General features: G+C 27.6%; 1 protein-coding gene across 1 annotated transcript; it reads left to right on the plus strand.

Moving 5' to 3' along the window:
* Window positions 1–27,328, plus strand: LOC145832233 (insulin gene enhancer protein isl-1-like). The gene is made up of 9 exons (XM_082939554.1): window positions 1–307; window positions 2,022–2,202; window positions 8,794–8,892; window positions 9,220–9,347; window positions 11,638–12,035; window positions 16,189–16,380; window positions 16,766–16,895; window positions 17,195–17,295; window positions 27,251–27,328. Exons 1-9 carry the CDS (start codon window positions 1–3, stop codon window positions 27,326–27,328), a joined length of 1,614 nt encoding a protein of 537 aa, XP_082795680.1.
* The last annotated feature ends 80 nt before the right edge of the window (window positions 27,329–27,408 follow it).

Consider the following 27,408-nt stretch of genomic DNA (forward strand, 5'->3'; position numbering starts at 1 on the left):
ATGAAAACCTCGCAGGTCGCTCATTTGACAGGAGATTTCAACGTTCCGCCTGAAAGTGGAGAGAACAACTTTGACAGTTTTCATTTGGACGATACGACGCCACCTTACGGCTACTACTCGGTGGACAGCACCCAGGAATTCTTCTCACCTGGGCAGAACTATCAAATAGGGGAAAGCTACGGAAGCGAAATTGACTTTAACTCGAACCAGGGACAAGTTTCGAGCCAGGGGATGACCCCAATGTCGAGCGGGTCAAGTCAGATTGTTTTTTCTCAGAGTGTAGACATCACGCAAAAAATTAATAGAGGTTAATAGTCTTGTACTTTGTTAATAAATAAATTTCAGAAAGTTTTATGTAATCGATATATAAATATATTTTAACAAAAGAAATGTATGAATAAAAATATTCTTTCTTTTATAGTTATAATAACATTTAAACATTAACGTTAAGTTTTATTTTCTCTTTTTTATTTAAAACAAAAATAGTTTTATTGAGCGCAGTATTTATCATAATATAATTCGACTAGAAATATTCTTTTTATAAACAACTATCTTATATTTTAACGTCAAAAAGCTACTGAAAGTATTATACACAAGTATTTTAAATTGATAAATCTTTATTTTGCATCTTTATTCGAAACAAACAAAATGGCGTTTCACTAAATAGTAGTACGAACAACACAAAGTTGCAACTGTTGTATAATAAAAAATTTTTTTATTAATAAATAACATTCATAAATAACTATTTTTACTTTGATGTTAAACAATTGTAAGTAACTAAAAATGATAGTAGTATAGATAGCTGAAGGGTTTAAAATATAGAAATTTCGTGTTAAGATACTAAAAAAGTTTTGCCGACTAGCAGTAAAACGTTTAGTGGGCTTGAGAAAAGGAATAATTTTAAGTGTTTGATTAACAAATTACAAGTTTTGTAGATGCCGGTACAAGCTCGTTGTAAAAAATCACGCAAATTTGCAGCGAATTAAGCGGCCATTATCCCGGTGAACCAATGTAGCTACCGGACGATAAACCATTGAGAATTTTTTTTATTAAAAAAATAAATAATAATAATAATAATAATAATAATAATAATAATAATAATAATAATAATAATAATAATAATAATAATAATAATAATAATAATAATAATAATAATAATAATAATAATAATAATAATAATAATAATAATAATAATAATAATAATAATAATAATAATATAAATAATTATAATTTAACTTTTTTATTAAATAATATTTAAAAACTCAGTTGCAGTTGATAAATCACTAAAGTTCTTATAAAATAGTAAAAATTACAAAAATCAGCTTTTTAAACTCTGAGATAAAACACTTTTTAGATGATAGAAATGCTACAATTATTGATCACTTAAAACTTAAGAGTTTCAGATGGTACTTATTTAGCTATTTAAAAAAAAGAAAGCAACCGATTAGCAGTAAAATTTTTGGACCAAATATTGGTATCATTCGGTGAGAAAAGGAAAATATTTTTAGGTGTTTGATTAATAAATTACAAGTTTTATAGACGCCGGTACAAGCTCGTTGTAAAAATTTACGCAAATTTGCAGCGAATTAAGCGGCCATTATCCCGGTGAACCAATGTAGCTACCGGACTATAAACGGCTAAAATGTAGTTATATTTTTGATAAAAAACGTTTTATTTAACTCACCTTGTCTTCCTTTTAAGCCGCAATGAGGTGAATTTATGATTCTTTTTCCGGTGGTCGCTTTTACTTAATTGAAATTACGCGAAATGCGAAGTAAAATTTTAATTTTACTTAAAACTTCTTGTCGATTTACATAAAATATATTTTTTTAGTATTAATGCGAGATTAATTTTAGCAATTAGTAACAAAGATTTATGTATAGAAGACACAATTAAATTACAAAAACGTATATACATTTTTAATTTTTTTTACAACACTTGCTCAGATACAAACAGGAATACTTCAAAGTTCATGACTCAACTTAATTTTATCAAAAGTTATTCAATTAATATTTTTTCAGGTTTTACAAGGAACTGCATGGGGTGCGGGCACCTAATTCACGGCCCCTACATCAGCACGTCACAAGGGGTCGACTGGCACTCACAGTGTCTCAAGTGCGCCGCATGCGGATGTAACCTGGGAGATATGAGAACCTGTTATATCAGGGACGACAAACCTTACTGCAAAAACGACTACTTCAAGTTTGTATAAGATTATATATGATACTTTTGTAATACGCTTGATTTTGTTTTAGTGCTCGAAGAATGTATTTAACATGTAATATATCAGAAACTTTAAAATTAAATAATTACTTGGTAATATGTTAAGTCTATTTTAGATCACTATGAAAGCTATTTTAATATTCATCTATGTAGAAGAGGTTTAAATGAAAATTTAATTTTAGAAAACATAACTTTAGAAACATTTGTTTTTCTTAAAACAACTAGTAAGTATACAAACAAGTGGTTACAAAACAATTCAAGTTCAGACAACTAAAACTCTTGGAAAAAAATAAAAGGGCCACATCTCAAAATCTAGTAAACATTTTATTTAAATAATAAAAGCGGTCATAGGTCTATATAATACCTAGAAACAGATTTTTTGACTTTGCAAAATTTTAAATATTTTTCGAGATATGTCAAATATAAGTTTTAAAGCTTAGAATTTTTAAGAAACTGTTTAACTTCTCTGTAAATAAATATTTTTTTTGCAAAATAATAGTAGTGTTTTTGGATATTAATTAAACCTACAACTAATTTCTTTTTTTTTAATTTATTACTTTTAGAGTTGTATTGTTTTAAACCCTTTTTTAAGAATTTAAATTGTCGAAATTTAAATTGTCCGAATTTAAATAGTCGTGCACCCCAAACTTACTAATAAGTTGTGTACTTTACATTCAAATATTTTGAGTTTTATATTACTTATCAATCATATTTTGTTTTTAATTTTTTCTAACTTGTTTAATTATAAATTCATTATTATATTTTAGTTACGTATATAATTGAAAACTTTTAATTAACGTTTTACGTTTAGTTAACTTAGTTGTCATGAAAAAGCGAACAGCAATACTTCAAGTTATGTTAAAAATTAGTTTGTGAATTATATTTTACAATACTCACACTCTTGTTAGAATATCTTAAAATAAAAAGTTTACATAGTCATAAACTGTATTTATTAGAATTAAACACTTTGACCTTGAAAAGGACCATGATGCGCTGCAAAAACCTATTCTAAAACTTTAATGCTAAACAGCGATGAACTAAAATTTAACTTGCAAGTGACACGAAATCGATTAAAGAATATTCAACTGAAGCTTCAAAACCTTTTAACTCTGACGCTGCCGATTGAAAACACCTGTTTTGTTTAAAAACTTCTGAAGTATTTGGCAAAACTTAAAAAGATTACAAAGCTATTTTCGCATGTGTCAAATTGGTCTTCTGCATAAACTTAAAAGCAAAACTGTCAGTTCAATTAATTCACGTGACAAACATTTATATTGAAGCTCTGTGTATTGAATATTGGACTATTTTGTATCGTTAACATTAAAACATTTAAAAAAAAAGTTTTTTGCTGAAATGGATATTTATCGCAAACCACACGAATTTAACTGCTAAATTTGATAATTCAATTAACTAAATAGTAAAAAAATTTGAATTAAAGTTTGAAGAAAGTGCGTGAAGTGGAAATCAAAGCTCAAACAAAAAAGTAACTTATATTTTGCTTGTTAAACAATCAAAGCTTAAAAACGAAAATACACAAAAACTACGCGATTAAGCAGAATAACAATATTTTTAAGCCTCTGTACAAATATGGACAAATATTTTTTTATGATATGTAAGTATTCATACTTTAAACTGTGTAACTGCAAGATAATTTATCTGATTAACTTGTTACGTTAAATGTTTAAATAATTTTAGTTTCTTAGTTTTTTTAGTTTTTATAAACTTTTTTTTTGTTAACTAAGTTTAAAAAAATAAAAATTAACTATACTTTGTGTATTTTTAAATAATCTTAAATTTTGTCACTTATACATAGTTAATCATTTTTTTTAATGAAAAAATTGATTTATGTTTTTAAAACAATTTAAATATAAAACACACTGGAATTAATAACACGTAAATATCAACATAAAACTTAAACTTCAAATTAAAAAAAAATGATTTTTTATTTTCTAATTTAGGTTTAAATAATTCAGTTTTGCTTTTTAAAAGGCCTTAAAACCTGACTCCAAAATTATATAATTGTTTAGTTATCGAGAATTATCAATGTTATTTTTACTTGCTGACTTTCAGTGTTAATTGCAAAAACCGATTCTTTTGCCAAATTCGAGTTGATTTTAAAGTTGCGCGCGACGAAATTTATTTTGTTTTGTAAAAAAAAAATCTAAGACATAAAATAAAACATTTAAAGTCGTTCGTAAAGTATTTTCTAGGCCGAAGATTTAAATTTGTTTTTTTTTACTTAACTTTTTTTAGCTTGACAGAAGCTAAACAACTTAGTCTTTAAAATACGTGTTAAATTAAACTCAGCTCTCTGAAAAATTAATATTTTTTTTACAAAGGTTTAGAAAAGGTTATTAAAAGTTTAAATTTTTTAAAACTATACAAATGTTTTTAAAAGAGTAAAACACACCACGACTAAATAGTTCTAATATATTTAAACATACACTGCATTTTTTATAAATTCAAAATTCAAAATATTATTTTCATTTTTGAGTGGTTGATATAAACGTATGAAAACGCAAATATACTAAATTACATTGACGACATATGACACCCGTGTGACTAAAATTCTAAGTAGGCAGTTAAAAAATTAAGCAAATTTTACAACTGTGTAATTTTCTAAATCCATATCATAATTCACACTTCTCATAAGTAAAACGGTCGTGTGACAGAAAAGTGTCTGTTTTGTTTTGTTCCATTGTCAGCAGTCTCATAAATATTTCACAAGTCTAAACACGCAAGATTTCATTATCTCTCCTTTATTTTAAAACTGGCCGTTAAAACTTGATTCAAAACATTGACTTTTTTTTTTGTTTTTAAATTATTTCCGATACAAGCGAGTTTAAGCTTTTCTGCATTTGTAAAGACAAAAACAAAATCAAACTTTTTACTGTCGAACACAAAACTAAGAGCGGAAGTTTCCTGTCTATTCACTGATTAGTATCTGCGCCTAATACAGTCTCTTATTTACAACTTGAGCCCCAAAACTTGTTTAATCTTGTGATATTTATTGCTGCTTCTTCAAGCTTCGTCTTGTTTAATGTCACTCAATTTTTTCATGCTCGCCCGTGCATGACGTGAAAACGCTGATGTTTTACAAAACAATTTCCCGGTTGAAAAAAAATTCAAGTGCCTTTCACTGAGATCATGTTACGCTTTAGGCAGCTTTTGTTACGTAGACAACAGAGCCGGAAATTCGAATAAGAAGCAGAATGCGTCAACCCAACAAGCAAGAATAAGTGATAGAGATTAAACCCCTCTGTTCCTGCTAGGCAACATTACTACAAAAAGAAAGAGCAATTAATCAAACGGTTTCTGACTTGCAGCTTGATTTTACAATCTCGAGCCGAAGTTCACTCGATGGCGGCAAGCACTTAGCCTCTTTCACACCCAGTCGGCCTCTTTTAGCAAACTTAACGAAGTTAGTTATGTTTGTAAATAATTTTTTTAAGATTTTTAAATTTAAAACAAAATTGTATTGGAATAATCTAAAACTGTGAGCAAAGTTTACATTGGAGTTCGTAATGCCACGTGTTTTAAGTCATCGCTTTATTACCTGCCTCACCGCAACTTTGTGACGTCATAGTCAAAACCGATGACGGCTCGAAGACACATCAGCAGTGAAGTGTCACCACTTAACTAGTTAAAATAAATTTACAATCTCTCATGAAATTTGAGCCGCTTAACTCTCACGTTGCCAACTGCAATTAATTTAAAGCAAATTGTCGCGATAATTGGAAGTTGCTACATTGTCGCTTGCAGTTGTCGTTGTTGGTGTGAAGCCAAAATATCGATGCCGTAAACATAGAAGTACCCTTACAACAGTAATAAATAATAGATAAAATATTAAGGCTATAATAACTTATAAACTATTAGTAGTTTTAAAAATTACTTCGTAAAGGACGTTATAATAAATTTTATTTGTTAACATTTTCATCAGTGGGCCGCCATTCAAAAGTTAATGTGATGTTTTTCCTAAATGACGTAATGTATGTTCGAGGCTTTAAATTTTCGAGTTCCGAGATGCTCGCCTTGCAATAGCGTAATCAATACAAAATATCTACATACGAAAACTACTCAATAGTTTTTCCTAAAACTTTATGATGTATAATAAATTTATTTTATTTTGTTAATCCAGTGTTTGCCTGCGGTTTATTGAAGCTTTATGTCGATAATTTAATATAGAAAATAACGATTTTGTTAAATTAATTTTTTTTTAATTTTTTTTTACAAAACGTATTACAATTAATCAATTAAACATGAAAAATAAGTTTAAAAAAGTCTAAACCTTTATTTAGTTAAAAAATATATTAATCATTAATCATCATTAATTCAATTATTAATCATTTAATCGTTAAAAAGCAACAAAAAAAATTATCATTTCGAATGGCAATCAATAATTATGCTTGTGTTGCACACAAACACACAAAAGACGCTTCAAGTTGTTTAAACTGACACAACTAATTACCAGTCGGCTGTGTTTAAACACACAAGCTCAACCCAAAACACTAAAATTCGTTTATTTTCACCAAACACAATAAATTGAACAGTCATCAAACAGATTAGTAGTTGAAAAGTTGACGTGTTTCCGTTACTTGATCGTGCCTTGCTTTGAGCTTAATTTGCAAAACAAGTAAAAGTTTAAATCTGCAAAAAAACGGTCCGTAAACCAATTTTTTATAAGCAGTTAGAAACGATACTTTAGATTGTTAGATAATGAATATCCGTTGTATAAGTGCTATCTTCGTAATACCTATGCTAAAATAAAATTCAGTTGAAAAAAACTAAGATATAGAATGTATAAAAATTTTAGTCTTCATACACTGAATCGTGCCTATATATTATATATATATATAACAATATACTGTTTATAAGCACTAAAAACTTCTTGTTAGATTTTTTATTACTTACGACAAAACAAACCAGACTTAAGCTTCGAAAAGACTTTGTTTAAAATATTAAAATAAAAAAAGGAAACAAAGAGTTTACTTGAAATTTCTTTCCAGGTGTATTTTATTTTTCGAAAACATAGAAAGCAAAACTAAATTTATACTGAAAACTAACATGATTAAAATAGCAACAAAGACTACAAAATTTAGAGGTCTAACAATCTGCATGATTCGCGACAGTCGACATATGTTATCGGCAGAAAAAATGTTTGTTTAATTATTACTGATTCATACGGTTGCCAATTTTCATTGCAGAATTTTTTTATATTTCCATGTTTGCTTTTCAAAATCTCGGTGAACTTACGCTTAGAAAAATAGCATGGTTTATCATTTGAATAATTTTAAACTCAAGTATTTAGATTTAAACTTGAATTCGCCGAAAGGATTAAATTGTAGCCAAAATATCAGCTTCATTATGTAAGTTATTGTTTTACCGTCTACATATAAGGAAGTTTTAATCAATTATTCGAAAACACCAACGGTCTTAGTTAAATTTCAATGACGTCATAATAGTTTCTGAAGTCAGTTGCCAAGTTACAATGCAGCTCAGGTAGCTTAGTACGATTGATTAAACAAAAAACTCAATCCGGACTGTCGACTGGAATTGAGGAACAGACACGCAATCAGACACAGCAAACAGAGAATATTTACAAGTAAACACACAGTGAAAGTCCTACGGGAGCGAATATCATTATCAGGAACCACTGGTATATAATTACGTCATAATAGCTAGTTAATGCACACGTAACTCTTAGTTTATGTCTTTTCATCAGTTCCTTTAGCTCATATTAACTTCATATTAATTTTTTGAACTGAATTTTTAATTTAGTTCATTTGTTTATCATATTGTGTTTAACTTTGTGTTTTCATTTAAATTATGTTTGTATATATATATATATATTTTATCTTAAAGTTTTGAATATAAGTTTATTTTCTTTTTCTCTTTTTGTGTGTCCTGTTTAAGTGGCTCAGGTTTTGATGCCTGAGTCCAACATTGCACAATAAACAAAATAATAATAATAATATTATTGTTTGTGCAACCGGTAGTCATTTTATCAGTATTATTTTACAAATAATATTTGAATAGTTTGAGCTTAACAGTTAAATTATTGTAAATGATAAAAAGTTCATAAACAACAAACATTTGATAATATGCGTGAAGATTTAACTTTTGAGTTTATATATAACAAAAAAAAAAATCAAATTAAAACGTTTGTTACTTAAAGCTTCTATAACAAGATTTTTGATTATCAAAGGTAAACATTTTCCGAAAAACTACTAAAAAGGTAATAAAAAACCTATTAAACTGTTAAAAAACGACTTTATCTTTAGAGAATTGATAATTAAATTATTTTTTCAAAATTACATTAAGTTGCTGCCTTTAGAAAACCAATTAGTTTAGTGGTTTAATTTTACTAAGAATAAATGTTCTTGAAGATATCAAGTTGTAAATAATCTTTTAAACTTAGTCCCTTTGAAAGAGTTAGAAAAAAAGCTACTTAGAAACTTGTACAACATTTGAAAGCTTAAGTAAGTTGTTCCTAAAACATTTATTTAAAACACCTCCAACTAAAACAAGTGAACCAATAAGAAACGTAACTAAACTTTGCTTTATTTTCAGATTGTTTGCGCCAAAATGTGCAAAGTGCACACTTGGACTGGTCAAAGGGGAGTTGATGATGTCTAGCAGAGATAAAAAGTATCATGTTCAGTGTTTTAGGTTAGTACGTAACATTACAAAAGTTTGTTTGACCCATCTGTTTAGCTTTAAAAATTCTAAACAGCTTCTGGTGCATGAACACTGTAACAATAAATTTGAAAATTTTCAAAAGCAGTTTACCTAAAACTATTGAGAGTAGTTTGTTTTAATATTAAGCACGTTTTAATAATTACATGTTAATTATGAATTACTTCAATTGATTTGTATTACAGATGTTTAAAAGGTCTAATGCATGCATTTTATATAGAGAAAAGTAACAGAATGTTTCTTTATAATTATATGTTTGTTTAATTATGAATATTTGCTCTAAGTTGATTTGTATTACAGATGTTACGCATGCCACAATCAGCTGATACCTGGAGATTCTTTTGTATGTAACGACGATGGAAGCATCTACTGCTTGCGAGATTACGAGAGAATCTTTAACAAATCAGTAGAAGACAACAGAGTTGTTGGTGAGTCATTTGACTTTTAAAATGCTGTGGTAAAATTTTGTAATGCTTGAAGAAGTATCGTCTTATACGAAAAGGTATTTATAAAATTTAAAGCTTAACTTCTAAACAAAGTTTTATGTTCTACTTACATACTGATATTTCAAAAAAAACATGTTACTTTTTAAACGTTTACCTTAACTTAAAACTTGATAGGACTTATTCATTGAGCAATCAAGTTTAAAAATGTTTTTGTTAACCGTTTATTATTTTAAGGTAAACCAAAGTATTTTAAACATGTTAAAAACAGTTTGTTTGAGCTTTTAAGTTTATTAATCATTTTATTTTTTCAATATTCAGTTTTTACTTGTCTTTTGTTGTTAGTAAATGTTAATACTTATAAAGTGCCCTAATAAAATTTAAAATATTTATAATTTTTATTTACTTTTTAAACTAAAACTTGTTTAAGATTATTTGAATTGAGAACTGTATTTATATTATAGTAGCATGATAGTTGTCTAATATAAATATTTATTTTCGTTTTCATTTACAATATCAAAAATAAACTGGTTGTGCAAATCTACCTATAATACCATTGGAAGTACACTTACTAAACAGAGACTTAAAGTTACTACATACAAAATGTAACTTAAACACCCTAAATTAAAGTTTTAATCACTTATTAACCTCTAACTTGCTCGAGGTGTCAGAAGCTCAAACAGAAGTCAGTCAACCGTGAATAAAACGTGCTCCCTTGCCAGCGGCTACTATTTAATCAGGTAATCCGTGCAAGTTAACCTCGCATAACTTGACCTTCGCACTTTGTAATCTGATCAGATTTGCCGCGGCGAAAGTTTCTACACAATGAAGCTCGTTGTAGAGTGAAGAGGGAATTACTACTAATCAAAACTTCTTTTGATTGTTGAGACTGAAAAATTTTTGAACTTCTGGCTTTTCCGTTTGTTTTTTTATCAATTATCGCCTTAATTTGGCACTAAAGTGTTATTGATCTTACTGGTTTTGGTTTTGCCTTTCTTGCTGCGTAGAGAAACTCTCGCAAGATAAAAACGTCAAAGCTAATTATTAGTGTGTGATAAAGTTGAAGAAAGCTTAGCAGAAAAAATTATTCGTCCATATTATTATTCTTTTGTGCATTCTTGATACTTTTTTTAACAAATTAAACATTAAGGATGTTTACAAAGCCATAAGTAATGGTTAAAAATACAAAAATGTACTTTTTCCTTCCATACTTTAAAAAATTATTGTTTTTCTCCATTATCTTTACATACATAGTTTCTTAAATTCTCGACTAAAAAAGTAGTTTTTACTTTTGATGCATGATGTACTTGATAAAGTTTAGAAAAAATGTATATTTCTAGTAATTGTATTCGAGCAAGTTTGTTTAATTGTTTTATCCAATAAACTGAAACCTTAAGCAAAAGAATTTTAATAACTAGTAAAAAGCGAGCTTATGCATTAATCAGTAAACTTTGATAAAACAGTGCTGTCTAAAAACAACTTAATATCTATATAAACATTGTAATGTTTAATCAACGTTAAATGACAATTTCAAGAACGTTTTTTATGTTTTAAATTAAAATATTTTTCAAAAATTCAATGCTACAAAATCTAAAAAATAATTCAAAAAAAAAGTTTAAACCAAATCAATCAAAAGCAAACTTATTATGCGGAAACAATGACGTCGACGCAGCAATGTTTATGACCAAACAAAAACTGTTCCCAGCTGACATTCACTTCTTCAAATATTAATAAGTAGACAAGTGTCCTTCGAAGTTACAGTCACTTTGAAGCTGTCACTCGAAAGCAAATTGCCACAATTAAGGTATTAATACAACGATAACGACAAGTTGCCTCAAGCTTTAAACAAAGTCACCTGCAAAATAGTTGAAGCTGACTTTCAAATAATAATCTGTTACAGTTGAAATAATTGGCTTTATTGGAATTTTCTATCAGCTTCGACTTATGTGAACGTTCGAAGTTTTCTTTTTGTTGCTAAAAATGTGCCACTGATTTTTCACACTTTTTGTAAATATGCTTTTTAAACTAATGTAGTTTTTTGTAACGATGACCAGCCTTTAAATTATTTCATGTTAGTATTGTTAAAAAGACGTTGTCAAAGTACAAAGTTATTAAATGACACGCTTTAAACGCCAGACGCCATTTTCTACACATACTTCAAAGATTAACTAAATTAGTTGTTTTTGTTAAATTACTTTGAAAGTAAAAATATTTATAAAAGTTCAAAACAAAAACTGTAAAAATTACTACAAAATTTTTAAATTTAAACTTGCAGACGCATACACGGGACAAATAGTCCCAAGACAAAACATGAACCACGGTCCCAGGGGAGGACACATTTCATCGGGAGAGCGCGGCAGGGATCAAGGGGCAAGCAGCAAGAGGAGAGGCAAGACGACGAGACAGAGGACGGTGCTGAACGAGAAGCAGCTGACGGTGTTGCACACCTTCTACGACAACAACTGCAGGCCCGACGCCATCATGAAGGAGCAGCTGACCGCCATGACCGGCCTCCCTCAACGAGTCATCAGGGTGTGGTTCCAGAATAAGCGGTGCAAGGACAAGAAGAGGTCGATCGCGCTCAAGCAGCAGCAACAGCAGAAGATGGAGCAGCAGCAGATGAGGAACGGCGAGGGAGGGAAGCAGCAGAATTCCGGGCAGCAAAAACAGCAGGTTCGCTGGTTTGATGTTAAATTTTAAAAAAGTATTAAACTTCTTATCTAAGACTAATCTAATGGCTATAGATTTATCATGAAATAATAAATTATTTTTAATTATATTGCTTTTAGTTAGTTCGTAAATTTTTTATTATCTTAAAGTGATTTTTATTAACTTACAATAAAAATAAATAACTTTAAAATATTTGAACAATGCCCTGACCTGTATTTTTTAGTTTTAAATTCTAAGTTAATCTATGTGAAATACTTAGAAAAACTTTTTTTTAGATAGATAAACAAAAATTAGACAGTTTTAAAAGTTCATTTTTGCTACTAGAATAAATAATCTAAAAAACAGTCTAATACTAGCTTATTACATGTAAAAAACAAATAGTTACCTAATATTAAAAGTTTTTTAAATGCAGCTATCTTCACAAAGATTAAATAAATAAAAAATTCTTACGACGCTTATTTATGTAAAATAAAAAATCAAATACTTATGATTGGAGCTGCTAATCGAGCAGATATACATATTTTAAGTGAGATTAGTTTTTTTTTGTGTCAAATAAATTTAAAACACATAAATTATGAACATTTAAAACTCTTGATAAAATAGAATGAAATAAGAGTGTTAGTTAAGAAATAAGTGACTTACTAAATTTTTATTTTTTGACAACTTAACATTGTTTAAAGACTGATTGCTTAAAAGCAACGTAAAGATTTTTTTTTACATTAAATTAGGTATATTCTTATCATATACATGTGCAGGATGCATAGAAGCACTGTTGCTTATTTTACATAATACTTGACAAAAATTTACTTTTTAAATGAAAAAATAACAATACAAGTTTTGAAAATTGCCTTCAAAGATTTCGTTTATACCATTTCGTTCGTAACATTCTACTTAGTTCCCATAAACTAATTAAACTTCATTGAATATCGTCAGTTAATATATTCACTACTTTCTATTGCACTTCCACACCGATTAATGCTGACCCCTGACCCTTGACAACTTTAAACTTCTCGGTTGTAGTTGAGGCAGCAGCAGATTACTTTCGAAAGTTCTTGCCAAATTTCACGCCTATCGTGCCACCCATTAAGCCTCAACAACAAAGTCTTATGACGTCATAATCCAATGCATTTCGCACAGCTGCAGTTTGTAAGAGCTTGCCTTGTAATGCTTCTATCTTGAATTTGCTGACCATCTACGCTTACTTGGCTAACAAAAGTTTTGATCAGTATTAAACTGTTTCTTAAAAGTCTTTTTATTTCAAAATTTTTGGCAAGACAAATGAAAAACTTTGATACAAAGTCTAAAAATATCAAAATGCTTTAAACTTAAACTTGTTTAAGTTTTTTTTTCAATGTCTAAACATTGTTACTGTGACCAAATGAAATTTATTTTATATAAAGTGTCTTCTTTTTAAGTTAAAACTTAAAATTATCACATTATAGTACCTTTTATTAATAACTTTTCATATGGTTTTAAGTTACTTATGTTTTTTTGCAGCAACAATTATTTTCATTAATATTATTTACTAGTTAAAAAAACTTCAGCTTTATATTTATAAGTACGATGCAATTTATCAATTTAAACGTTGTTTTGTTAGTCGTTTTTTTTTTAGAATTTAGACTTATAAAGATAAAGCATATACTTTATAAACATCATAAAGACTTTAAACCTTATAAAGTTTTCATACATCAAAAAATTATGAGCTTAAAACTTATAAACGACTGTTTTGGTGGTCCATTAGTCAAATTTTACCTTTATAAAGTTTACGAGGTAAACAAGCCATAAAAAAAAAATCACCAACATTTTATTTGGCAAGTTCGACAATTTTGCACTTTTACATCTCGAGACCATCTCGGTTAATGACGTGATTATGATAAACGACATCCATTTGCGTTGCCCTGACGATGGTTGCCATATGTTCAAGATGCTCCTTTGGGAAGTTGTTACCATGGAAGCGTTGTGCCACCAATTTAATTACTCGCCCATCATGTTGGTTTTTATATTGGTAAAAAAAAACACAACCGATTTTATTTTCGTTTCTTGACTGTAATAAATTCAACTAACATTTTAATAGTGAATAAACAGTTGAAAATTTGAATATAAGACAAAAGGAAAAAGTGTGCAATTAAAGGAATTTTAAGTTGAGTTAAGGCTGTATTTTAAGTAGAATTTCTACCTATCCGACTTTGAATCATTTTTTTCTTTACACCTGCTTGAAAATAAGCTACTAATCAAAAATAAAATAGAAGAAAACAGAAATACGGAAACAACTCATTTATTTTTAATTAACTTGGGTCAGAAGCGCGTGGAAAATTTTAAAAATACAAGTTGTTACGTCATAAAGGTCAGAGAAAAGCCAGAGAGACCAAACCGTTCTTTTTTGTTGTTGGCGCCGCGATGCAGGGACGAGTTTTCTGCATATTCATGAGCTCATCGATCAGTGTGATCTAAGATAAGGAATTTTTCCTTCTTCTTACTTTTCATGGGTTTAAGTTGTGAATGACACTACTTGATACTTTTTCCTTTAACAAGATACAAGCTAATTTGTACGGTGAATATTAAAACAACGAGGTTTTAGATTTAAATAACAAAAAATGCAAACAATTGAGCAGGTGATCAATAGTTAATTTAATTTGATGACACGCGTTCTGCTTATCTGCTTGTGCTTCCGACATTTTATTAAAATAAAGTATAGTGACACATAAATAAAAAAACAAAGAAAATAAGTATCAACATAAGTGAAATATTTTAAAATTCATATGTAAAACAAGAATAAGTTTCAGTAGTTTTCTGTAAATTTATTCATAAGTATCAGTAAGATCACTAAAGTGTGTAATTTGTACCTATATTTTGAGTGACCGATCAGCTACAAATTTCTATCTCTTAAGTTTTTACAGAAATCACTTTTACAAGTTTAATTTAAATTTTGATTAATCTACTAAAGCAGTTTTCGACGTTTTTAAGTTAATTTGCGTGCTAAATAAGTAGAATTATTTTATGTCTTTAATGAAAAATTTTAATAATTACGTTTGTAACAGGTAAAAATGTAAAAGTAAACTATAAAATATTTATACTTTTCAAAGTATACGTTTATAAAACTTCCATAAACATGCAAAATATTTCAATCAAAGTTGAATTAAAACACGTTCAAGTTATTTTTCGGCAAAAACTTAAATAAAACTCTGTGTGAGTAAGAAACTATCAAATTAAAAATATTTTTAAATAATGTTTTTGTAAAAAACTTTTCCTTTTTAATTCGGATGTCCAAAAAAACAGCTCAAGAATTTTTGCTCATACTATTTTTATTTTTATTTTACCAAGTGCTAGCTTGTAATTTGTTTATTTAATTAACATCATCAGAAACGCATAAAATATTCAGCAAACTACTTCAATAAGCTTTCACGATGGTAGTCACAGAAGTAAAACAAATATTTTATTAAACAAATTAAATTGTTTAATTTCCTTGTTGCATTAAATATGGTGGCGTAGTTTGCTAGTAGAATTTTTTAATAGGATTTGAAATTTACTTTCATCAGTAAGAAATATAAACGAATTGCTACCACAATTTAGTTCAATTTATTTTATTTATTTTTTTTAAGATGAAACAAAGTTTGTAAAAAACTAGTTAACATAAGTTTACACATTTCTATGATTATTTTTGTTTATAACTTTTATAAAGTTACAAAATTATATTAAAAAAAATCAAAATAGCCAAACTAATCCTTAGAAAAAACCGTATTCTAAATAAATAAAATGCTAGCAGTGTATAATTTATTCAAATTAGCTTCAAATTCACATCAAGCCCGCATTGTACAGCTATATAGTGACGTCATAATCACAAGTGGTGCTCAAGTGTGCTGCGTGTCCCTAATCAGCAAATCAACGAAATCAACTTTCTATAAGGAGAAGATAAATTTTCTGATCGATTTAAATATTTGTTCATTGTTTTTTATTTGTGGCAGCTTAATGGGATAAACAGTTTCAAACTTGAATAAGTTTTGATTGGGATCTTTTTATAGAAGGTTTAACAATCAAGATTTTCCTTCTCACTACTTGCAAAAAATTTTTAAAACGTGTTACATTAGTTTAATATAGAAAAGTATTAGACTTTAATAAAATACTGTTTTTTTCTTTAAAACGCTGAAAATAATTTTAGAACGAAGCACCCATCTCGAACAAAGGACCTAAACAGTCAGACCAGCCGGTCAGCGTTCCAGGACGAAATTCAAACCAGTCCATTGACCAGTCGATGGGTTACCATCATCAGAAGCAGCAGCAGCCGGCTTGGAAGGCGCTGAGTGATTTTGCACTGCAGAGCGAGATAGAAAAACCACCGTTTCAGCAGCTGGTTTGTTTGTAAACTGCTTTATATTAAATGATGAACTTCACCACAAGACCATCAACAACAGTATCCGAGACATATGCATTTAAGCCCGCTCGGTTTAGATCTCAGCAGCGTCTGATAAAGACAGGCATAGTCGCGAATAACCTAATAAGGACAAAACTTGTCGTAGGTTGTCTCGGGTACTGTTGTTAATGGTAAAGTATGGTATAGTTAATTTCAGTTAATGATGACTTTTAGATATGTATCAAAGCGAGGTCAATACTTATAAATGACTGACCTCACTTTAATACACAAGCTGAAACGTATGTACAACTGTTCAAAATAGTTTGTCATGTAAAAAATATAAACTTTTAAACCATGAAAAACAAAAACTAAGTGTTTCTTTCAGGTAAGCAACTTCTCGGAGCAGCTTCCTTCTTCAATGTCTGATTGCTCGGAGGTTTGCAGCATCCCTTCTGTATCTTCTCACAGTTACTCCACTAACTCTCCTGCTATATCTTCTCCTTATAACACAGAACGTGAGACTGTTTGCAAACTTTTAAATGAGCGGCTTTATGCTACTTTTGTTTAAAACTTTTATTAACTTAACTTCAACTATACAGAGTCAAAGACTGTATTTACTGGCTGAATAAAAATATCGAATGAAAGCTACAATCGAACAATTCGATGAAGACGAGACTCAAACAGTTCAATAAGCTGAAGGCGCATGTTCTGATGTTCTCACACTAGAAATTTACCAAGCTGAAGCAGGTGTTCAAAAGGAACAACACCTAAATCAAAACTAACTCAATTTTAAATACAACAAGAGACTATTAAGGATGTGACCACTTTATGAAGCCAAAACAAAATAAAAAATCCCTGGTGAAGGTAGGACCGCTGGCTATTCTGGGCGAGAAAGTTCAGGATGAAAACTTTCAGGTTTAAATACAAAAAATACAATTTAGTCGTATTTCAACTTTATTTAAGTTAAATTTTAAATTAGATATTTTGACAATTTGCTTAATTAGTTGATTTCAAAATTAATTAGATACTTAATATGTTTCTTTTTTTAACAGAAAGTCAAAATGAGACTTAACAAGACAAAACAAAGGATATGGTACAATTTTTTTCATTGCTGTTTGACCCTTAATGCAAAAAAGTTGTGTTGAATTTCATGAAGTTTTCTGACTTCAAAACTCAAGTGCCACCAGAAACATTTGAAATTCTACTCTGTGTTCAAAAACAAACTGTCTTGTTGTTGAATACTTTTATTTGAACATATTGCCTGTTTGAATGCTCATTTGCAAGTCTTTGGTTATTAGCAAATATTCTACTACTTAAGACTTAAATACACGCTGAAACTAAACTAAACATTTATATACTTAAATTCTAATAAACATTTGAAGTTAGGTAATGTCATCAGTTTCTAGTTTAAAACACTTTCTTTTTACTCAAACTTTTTAAAAGTTGTTTTTAAGATATTATTGTGCATAGTATTTTGATAAATTAGTATTCATCGTTTTGTCAAAACTTTTGTGATTACTGTATACCTTTAGATAAGATTATCTAATTTTAAAACAGTAACTTTTTTTTTAAAACTTTAATGTTCAAGTTTAAGTAGAGTATTTTTTAACTTCTAGGTCTAATAAAGTTTTGATGCTGTAAATTTGCCTAAATTTATCAAAGTAACTACCAATAAAACTTTAATTATTGATGTTCGGTAGGTCTTTTTATGTGTACTATTTTATGGGCACTATTTTATGTGTAGAATTGCTTCAATCAACTTTATTCAATGGGTAGTATTTAGATGTTGCTACAACTAAATGAAAAATAAAATACTTTCTAAGCCTTATATAAATATTATGGATAGTTTTTGTAGTTTTAAATTTATAAACAAACAAACAAAATTTAACTTGAATACACATAAACCAATAATTTGATTTATTTGTACATTTATTTAAATTGTATTTTGTAAACTAACAGAAGTAGTGGATAGACTTATTAAAAGATTATGGATAGTTTTTTTATGTAATATTTAATAAAAAAAGCTTGAATACACTTAAATCAATTGTTTGATTTAAAAGTAGACAGTATCTTATTTTTAATTAATTGCAGCAATATCTAAATACTACCCATAATTTAAATGAAACCACATAAGTTAATTGAAGAAATTCTACACATAAAAGAGTGCCTATAAAATAGTACACATAAGGCCAAACCACTACTTCTATAAGTTTACTAAATGTAAATTACATATATACAACTATAAATTAAACAATTGGTTTATGTGTGTTAAATTTAAATTTTGTTTATAAAATCTTAAATAAAGAAATATCCAAAATATTTATAATATGCCAAGCCATTACTTCTGGTAGTATAAAAAATATAAATTATATTAATATACTATTAAATCAAATAATTGGTTTAAGTGTAATTAAGTTTTTTTTTTCTTTATTAAATCTTAAAAAAAAATTATCCATAATCTTTTAATAAGTCTAGCCACTACTTCTGTTAGTTTACAAAATACAATTTAAATAATTGTTTAACTAAATCAAACTATTGGTTTATGTGTATTCAAGTTTTTTTTTTTTATTTGTTTGTTTATAAATTTAAAACTACTAAAACTATCCATAATATTTATATAAGGTCAGGACTGTATTTTATTTTTATTTAATTACAGCAACATCTAAATACTACCCATAATTTAAATGAAGTCATTTAAAACTATGGTCATAATTGATTGAAGCAATTCTACACATAAAATAGTGCCCATAAAATAGTACACATAAGAGCAAACCACTACTTTTATAAGTTTACTAAATATAAATTACATATATAAAACTACAAATCAAACAATTGGTTTATGTGTGTGCAATTTTTATTTTTTTATTTTGTTTATAAAATCTTAAATAATTTTTTTTTTTCAAAATATTTATAATATGCCAAGCCATTACTTCTGTTAGTATAGAAAATATAAGTTACATAAATATAATTTTATATCAAACAATTGGTTAAAGTGTATTCAAGTTTTTTTTCTTTATTAATTCTTAAATGAAAAAAATATCCATAATCTTTTAATAAGTCTAGCCTATACTTCTGTTAGTTTAAAAAATATAATTTAAATAAATATACAAATAAATCAAACTATTGGTTTATGTGTATTCAAGTTATTTTTTATTTGTTTGTTAATAAATTTAAAACTTCAAAAACTATCTATAATATTTATATAAGGCCTGGACAGTAATTTATTTTTCATTTAATTGCAGCAACTTAATTGCAGCAACATCTAAATACTACACATAATTTTGATGACATCACATCAAAAATTGAATGCAGCAATTCTACACATAAAATAGTGCCCATAAAATAGTACACATAAAAAGACCTACCCATTGATGTTTACGTATTAATGATACGTAATTTATTTTTTATTAATTAAGTTTTTTAGTTGATTTTTTTAAATACAATAAATAGTTTATTACATAAGTATATTATATCATTACCACAGCTTTGTATTTCATTTTAGCTAATGAACATTTTCCGGGTAAAACGTTCTTTAATTACCTTCCTGTTAAGAAAATTTTCTCCTAATAGAGTTATTATGTCGTTTGCTCGTTAAAATTAGCAAAAAGTATGTCATTATTGTTTTTTTGTTTCTTCAGCAACGTTTTAAAATACAATTTAAATTAGGATATTTTGAAGTTGACTAACGTTGGTTTATACTTTATAAAAAATAAAATATTTTTAGTTTGAGGATTTTAAATATAAAACAAAGTATTTAAAAACCTATCAAGATTGCCTTGTTTTAAAGTTAAAGATAGATAAAAGTTTTTATCCGTAAACAATAAAAAAAGTATTATATTGCAATAATATTCAAAACTATTGAGTTTTGCTTTTATCTATATAGCATAATTGTTTTATAATTTAATTTCAACTGCAAAAAAGTTTATAATTATAATCATACTTATTTACTTCGATTCAAATGTTTAAAAAAGTAGTTATTTACGAAAAAAAATTATATGATTAAATGGCTAAAAATAGAAACATCAAAAACAAAAAAAAAAGCGGCAAAGTCCAACAGAGCCGAAGCCTGGACTTGTTTGTGTAAACATAAAGTTTTTTCATACTACTTTGATCAACATTTTACCGAGGGGTTGAGGTCTAATGGATCTAAGTCGTATGTTCAAAACTTAAAATATATATAAAATAAAACTTTACAAAAATTAACTTTAAAATATTTCTTAAAACCATGATCTGTTAAAAGATGTAATTGTAATGCTATAAGAATGACAAATGTACAAAACTTTTAATCGTACGTATTGGTTAAATAAAATTACAAAGGTTGAACATAGTTTTTTTTTTGTGTTTTAAAGCAAGCACAACACAAACCATTAAGATAGCGTTTTAAACACGCAAGCTTACAAAACTTAACTTTAGAAATTACTTTTAACGTTGCAAGCGAAGCGTTTGACTGATATTGCATTGAAAATGTTTGAAATAATCGCCTTGCTAAAAGCGAGCGTGTTGAATTAATACAAAAGTAACAACAAATCCTGTTAGGTTGAGATTTATACAGAAGAAGTAGAAGCTGCCAAAAACATCTTAATTTTGACCGCTAAATTTTAAAACAAGTATGTTATCACTAAAGTAAATGTTTAACAGGCTGTCAAAGTTTGAAGTCTTTTAGTTTTGTTTTTTAAAAATATAGGTTCCAGTTTATGATTAAAAGTTTTATAAATAATGCAGTTCTCACCAATTAGCTCTTGATTTATATTACTAACATCTTTGTTACCAAAGTTTTAATGAATCTTATGTTTATCAACTACAGTGATCTATATTTGTTTTGAACTTCATCACTTTTTAATTTCAAATTTAAGTTGATTTTATTGAAAACTCATTATATATTCTTATCAAAAATACGAATTATTTTTTTGGTCGTTTTAATCTATGCTTACGACATTAAATAAGTTAATTTATATTTTAATTTCAACATATGTAATTTTTTGTACTGCTGGCTAAGCTTAAACCTTTTCAAGTTATACAAAGTGAAAGCTCCAATGAAAAATGAATTGAGAATTATTTTAAATGCAAAGTGTAACCGGTTTTGTGTATTTTTATAAGACAGTAAAGTGTTATGTGAAACTAATATTTTAATATATTTATGCACCATGAACCCTTGGCATGGTTTCTTCACAAAAACTCAATTATTATTTTGTGGAGAAACTACATGTTGTTAAGTTGATGGATCAGCACCCGTCACCCCGATTACTCACGGTACATGATTTCTCCAAAATTTAGAAAGTAATTTTTAGGAAGAAAAATATTAAAATATTTGTTTAAATCTGTTTCCAAAAAAAAGTCTGTTATAATTATGAAGGATATCTGGTAACACTTAAAGTAATCAGTAAAAGAAACTGTTTTTAGCCTTTCACCGGCTAAAGTTATTTTAAGTTCATACAGTCACAATATTGCTAAAAATCAGCTTTATGAAATACAGTTGAGAAGACTGATATTAAAACATAAAAACAGAAACTTATAACTTAAAACTTTTGTAACTTCAAGCTTCAGTTAGCCAGTAGCGTTTAGATTTCTCAATTAAGCTGTAAAAGTATATATTTAAAATGTTGTATCTAAAAGCTCGTCTTATATAGAAAATACTAACTATTCATAATATAGATAAGTCAATAAAATTACTTTATGATACTGAATTTTATTTCAGCGCTTGAAAAATCTTGAAGTAAGGTTAAAAATATTCTAGTTAAACATATAAATTTTTAAAAGTTGTTTCTACTTTATTTTTACAATATGTTCACAAAGTTCACTATTATCGATTAAGGTGGTAAAAGTAGACAAAATTCATGAATATTTTTGTCGCGTTTTGCTACAAACATTCGGCCGCATGTCATCCTCAAAAATATTTTTTATCTCATTTATTTTATATCACAGTCTTTTCCGAAAAGAGGGTTTAATTTCACTCGCTCTACGAAAGCTTTCTGCGTTGACAGCAAAATAAAGAATTTTTCTGAAACTTCAAAAACATATGAGATCTCAACGCCGTCGGTGTAGTGCATTTGATTGCAACCGAATCAAGAATATTTTTTCCGAAATAAATCAAAAAGACTTAAAACAATACTTAGTTTGAGATTACGAGCTCGCTTTGATTAAATTTTATTATGAAAATATTATAATCTCAAACTTCTAAACGATAACCTGAAATAAGTGTCAACCCTGCATCTGTTGTGATATCAATTATCTAAAATGTTTTATTTTTGCTTATTCTATCATCAGAAAAACATAAAAATTGCCAGCTGTCACTACAAAGGAAAAATTTTAAAAACGCATTTGACCGTATAATTTATTCTCGCTACTAGTTTTCAAGGTTTTTAAAGTATAAATGGTTTATTTATTTCCCAATTGCGGCCAATCGTAAATCACGTTTTATGTGAAACCTGTTCATTAAATTTCCGTTTGTGAAGTTGACATTTTTCTTTTATTTATTCTAGTTGTTATTCAAACCATCAATCCTTTTTTTCAGTAGCTCAATTACAATTTTTTAGTCTCATACACAAACACATCAACAAGTAATTTGACGAAAGTCTTTCACGTTCGCGGCTTATCTTATCGCTTGCTGATCGCACAACTTTTCTGACGAGGCACGATTAGCAGTCACGAACTTTTGACTGTGAAGAAGTGACAGCTACTTAGAAGCTGAAATAAGCTGTTTTGTGGCAGTCAGTGAAACTGTTTGAAGTTAACCCGAAAATAAGCGATACAGACGCAGCTTGCTTTTAGCAACTGTGAAGTATTGAAACTGCATTTTAGGTGTCAGTTACTTGCAAAAAGCTTTGTAAGATAATTTGATTTTACAGTAAATTTTTTTTTTTTAATAAATCAAAATAAGTGTTTTTAATTAGTAATCTAATCCTGTTTAAATGATTACCTAATTTAAGAAAGATATACTGTCGTTTTGTCATAAATTAAGCAAGTATGAAAAAAATTAATTTTAAGTTTTTGAACGTGGAACTTAAGGTTTTTTAAACCTTGTATTTGTAATACAAATTTTGATAAAAAATTTGAAGTTAAACAATTTAATAAAATGTTTTGTTTTTTTTCTGCAAAATTAATGTGTGTAACTAATAAGTATAATAATTATATTATATTTTTACTACAAATTTTAATAGTACTTACTTGGTTAATTTATAAACTATAAAGCTCAAGCCTTTTCTATAAAATTAAAATTAGCTTGCGTATCGTTTTCTTAAGAGCTTAATTTGTTGTATTTAATTTTTTTTAATGGCTGCTTTAAACTACCTAGCTAAAAAGTTTTAATGTGTTTGTAAAAGATTATGCTTCGCAAAACACAAAGTTTCAATTTCTTTTTGTTTTGCAAACGTAATGTTTATACTTTATCAAAACTAAGTATCAGTGAAAACGACTTTGCAACTTTATATAAAAACAAAACATTTTTTCAAGTACAGGTATATTGTTTAATGTAAAGTGAGGCAGCCAGCAAGACTCTTTTGTACAAACAGGAAACAATATTTTCATTGTCGGCATCTCACTTGGAATGTACCATCTTTATAGCGCGGCTACTGATACAACCACACTGCTTATCTTTTGTTTGATTGAAAAAATTCCTTTTGTGAAAAATTTGTGTTTTGCTATTTGTTTTGCAGATTTAGAAGAAGTTTTTATATGAGCTTAAAAGATTTGTGAAGAGCTAATTCAAGTGTTTTGTGTTTTTTTTCAATTTTAGAATGTACCAAAAAAATTTTTGTAATTGTTAGAAAACTTTGACGTAAGTTGATCATTTATAATACAAAAAAGTGTAAAAAGTTCAAAGTTAATGATTTATAATTACTTGTTTTTGACATTTTGGCAAGTTTTAAAAGGTGTCAAAGTGTTCTAGCTTATTTTTTAAAGAAAATGATTGTTACTTTATTTCATAAAATATATTTTGTAAATTATTAAATAATGGTATATTAAAATAATAATATGATAAACTGTAGTTTGAACTACTACATTAGTGATAAAAAAAGATATTTATTTTATCTATGTGTTTCACAAATTATTCATATAAACAGTCATAACGTTTATAAACTTATTTTAATCAAAATATGTATTAATTTAAATAGTTTTTTTTAACTAATATTTAATACTTAAAAACTAGTTTTTCTTTAAATGATCAAAAACACGGGGCTTAAGACCTTATCTAGAACTAATTTGAAAAATCATACTAGGCAAGATTTTTTTTTATATATTAACACAAACAGTAAACTGCAAAAGACGTTATAAAAATTAATCTTCTGTTATTCTATGATAAACAATTTTGAGGAAAAAACTAGATGTTTAAGTTGTAATAGGACTAAAAATCACACCTAAAAAGAAAACCCGATTCAAAACTAATTTAGAATTGTCAAACTTTTCGTTAAGCAAGAGCAATCAAAACGCTGAACAAATATTACATTATGTATTTATATTTTCTTACGTAGACAAGTAATGTCGCCATCAACTTAAATATTGATTCAAAAATAGATAAGGTTCATGCAGACGCCATCACAACCCCATCAGATTATTTACGACCCCAAATATCTTCCTCTATACACACAGCCCCCTAAAAACTTAGTATTTTATATAAATAAATCAGGAACTCTTATTACCTTTTTCTAATTAGAACGAAAGTTTCAAATGTTATTTCATGCTTGCGTAAGTACTTTAGTATTCCAGCAAAAAATAAAATATTTTGTAATTTTTATCTCAACCAAACTATGTGTTTTTTTTGTTTTGAAATGGTAAAAACTAGTTTAAAAGAAGCATTTTTTTTAAACTAAGTTTTTGAAAACTTTTAAACCCTCACTAATTACTTACACAAAATGTTTAAATTGCATACTAAAACTGCTAGAAGTTTTAAAAGTTTAGTGTTTGTAACAAAAACAAGTTTGCACAGCACTACAGTGAAAGTATTTTTATTCAATCCAGCTGTTAAAATCGTTGTTATTAGTTAACCAGTAAAAGCAGAAAACTTATGCCAACAAAAAAGATGTTATAAATAGCATGTCGTACTTGCGAAACTTTGATTATATGTTTGAAACCTAAACTCATTAGCTTAATTAAAAATTATTAAAAGTTTAAATTAATGAAGTTTATGCGTTTATAAACATTTAAAATAATCTGAAATTACATTGTATCAATCGTTTTATGCGATTTTAAAATAGAGTTTAAAGTTTGTGACGTAGAAAAAAAAGGTAATTTGAAATCAATAGAAAATATTCAAAATCTATTAAAAATTCAAGTCTTTTAGATTAAGAGCTTGGTCTGAATATTTGTAAAAAGGCAAGCAATCTGGTTTAAACGCTTTTTATATGTAAATAAAGACTATTTTGCGATGTCAAATTGGTTTTAAATTGATGTGTCAGGATTTTTTGGAAATATGTATTAATCATTATTACTGAACATCTTCTGTATACATATTTAGCAACATTTATATATCAGCAAATATTTTAAAATACTTAGTTCAAATTTACTTAGGGCAAAATACAATCTATACATACATGTATTTTGTACTACATTAAAACAGTTGTTTAATGGACTTTATTTTTCTTATAATTTATTTGGTTTTTGTCTTATCTGAGCTTTCTACTTATACTTAAAAGTATAGCAAAAGTTAGGCTAAGTAGTAGATTAAAAATACACAGTGAAATATAAAAAACTGAGTGTATCACGAAATAAGTTTAAGTTAGCGCAGTTATTTACTTAAGTATTCTCGAAATAAAAGGATATTTTACATTTCAAGGTAAGAACACTCTTAAAATATTGAGCGGTTTTGAATAAAGAAAAATATAAAAGGTAAACCACAATCCATTACTTTGAATAACTTTATAACTAAAAAAACAACAAACAACTTGCTTGGTATCGTTTTAAGTTTTTAAACAGTAACTACTAAAACAAACATTTAAACTTAGTATTCAGGTACTTTATTAAATTTAGTTGAAATTTTCAATTTTGAGTCTTAATTGAAAATTTTGCAGATGTGATTCAGTTCAACGCGTCACGTGACATAAAGTTTAAAATTCGGCGTATTGACTTCATTGATTTCTATACAAATGGAGTGGCAACACGACTTTTGCTACCCGCTGCGTTTGTAGATTTGTAAAATATACGCTAAATAAAATGTTATCTCTCAACATTTAATATGACTTACTTAAATACTTTCAATAAACAAATGCGATTTGTTTTTATGAATTTGACCAAAACGACAAAAATACATTAAAATACTATGAACAAATTTCGAAAAATATTATTAGAAATAACAAAACACTTATTAATTTCAACAGAAATTTAAACCCTTCTTTAATGCATAAGCTGTTTAATTTCAAACAGCTTATACCTATACCTATCTAAAAAATAAATTTGTATAAAAAAACTAAACAATAAATCATAATTTTAGTGGTGTTTTAAAAAGTTTAAAAAACTATAAACTAATTATAAATCAAATAAAAATAGCGTTTTTAGCAGAGGAAAAAGAAGTAGTGCAAACAAAATTTGTTTTTTAATTGTTTAGATGTTTCAAAAAAACAAAGTATCACTTTAAACGAACCTGTTTTCAAAACTAATATTCATTATTGCAAGCGTTTTAATTTCAGTTATTTTGATTCGCTTCAAATTTCACTTAACTCGAGGCTTATCTGTTATGTTCAATGCAGACGTTATTCTCACAAATTACAGCAATATTGCTGACAAACCAATAGTTTGAAGAATTCCACAAGTTTCCTGTATTTTCCATAAAACGCAGTGCTCTTACAGTTTTCATGATTCGTTGAAAAAACCAATGGATTTATACGGGAAAACTGCAAGTTTTTATATAACGCGGTAACAAAAATTTCCATCACACCAGAGAGAGGCGCATTCCTCATTGGAATATCCTGCGTCCTTAACAGACGGCTCGATTGTTAGCGCGTGCGTATGCGGCTGATAAGAGATAAGAAACTATTTTTGAATCCAAGCCAACAACTTTTGTGTTTGAAAAGTGTGAGACTTGATAAAGCTTTATTG

Source organism: Thalia democratica, chromosome 3, assembly GCF_965202585.1.
Source record: "Thalia democratica chromosome 3, ktThaDemo2.hap1.1, whole genome shotgun sequence".
Lineage (NCBI taxonomy): Eukaryota > Metazoa > Chordata > Thaliacea > Salpida > Salpidae > Thalia > Thalia democratica.

Excerpts from the sequence above, each read along its gene's own strand:
- LOC145832233 (XM_082939554.1), top strand. The coding sequence starts at position 1 with ATGAAAACCTCGCAGGTCGCTCATTTGACAGGAGATTTCAACGTTCCG. Across the intron at positions 308-2,021 it reads CACGCAAAAAATTAATAGAG|GTTTTACAAGGAACTGCATG; the intron begins GTTAATAGTCTT and ends ATATTTTTTCAG. Across the intron at positions 8,893-9,219 it reads TATCATGTTCAGTGTTTTAG|ATGTTACGCATGCCACAATC; the intron begins GTTAGTACGTAA and ends TTTGTATTACAG.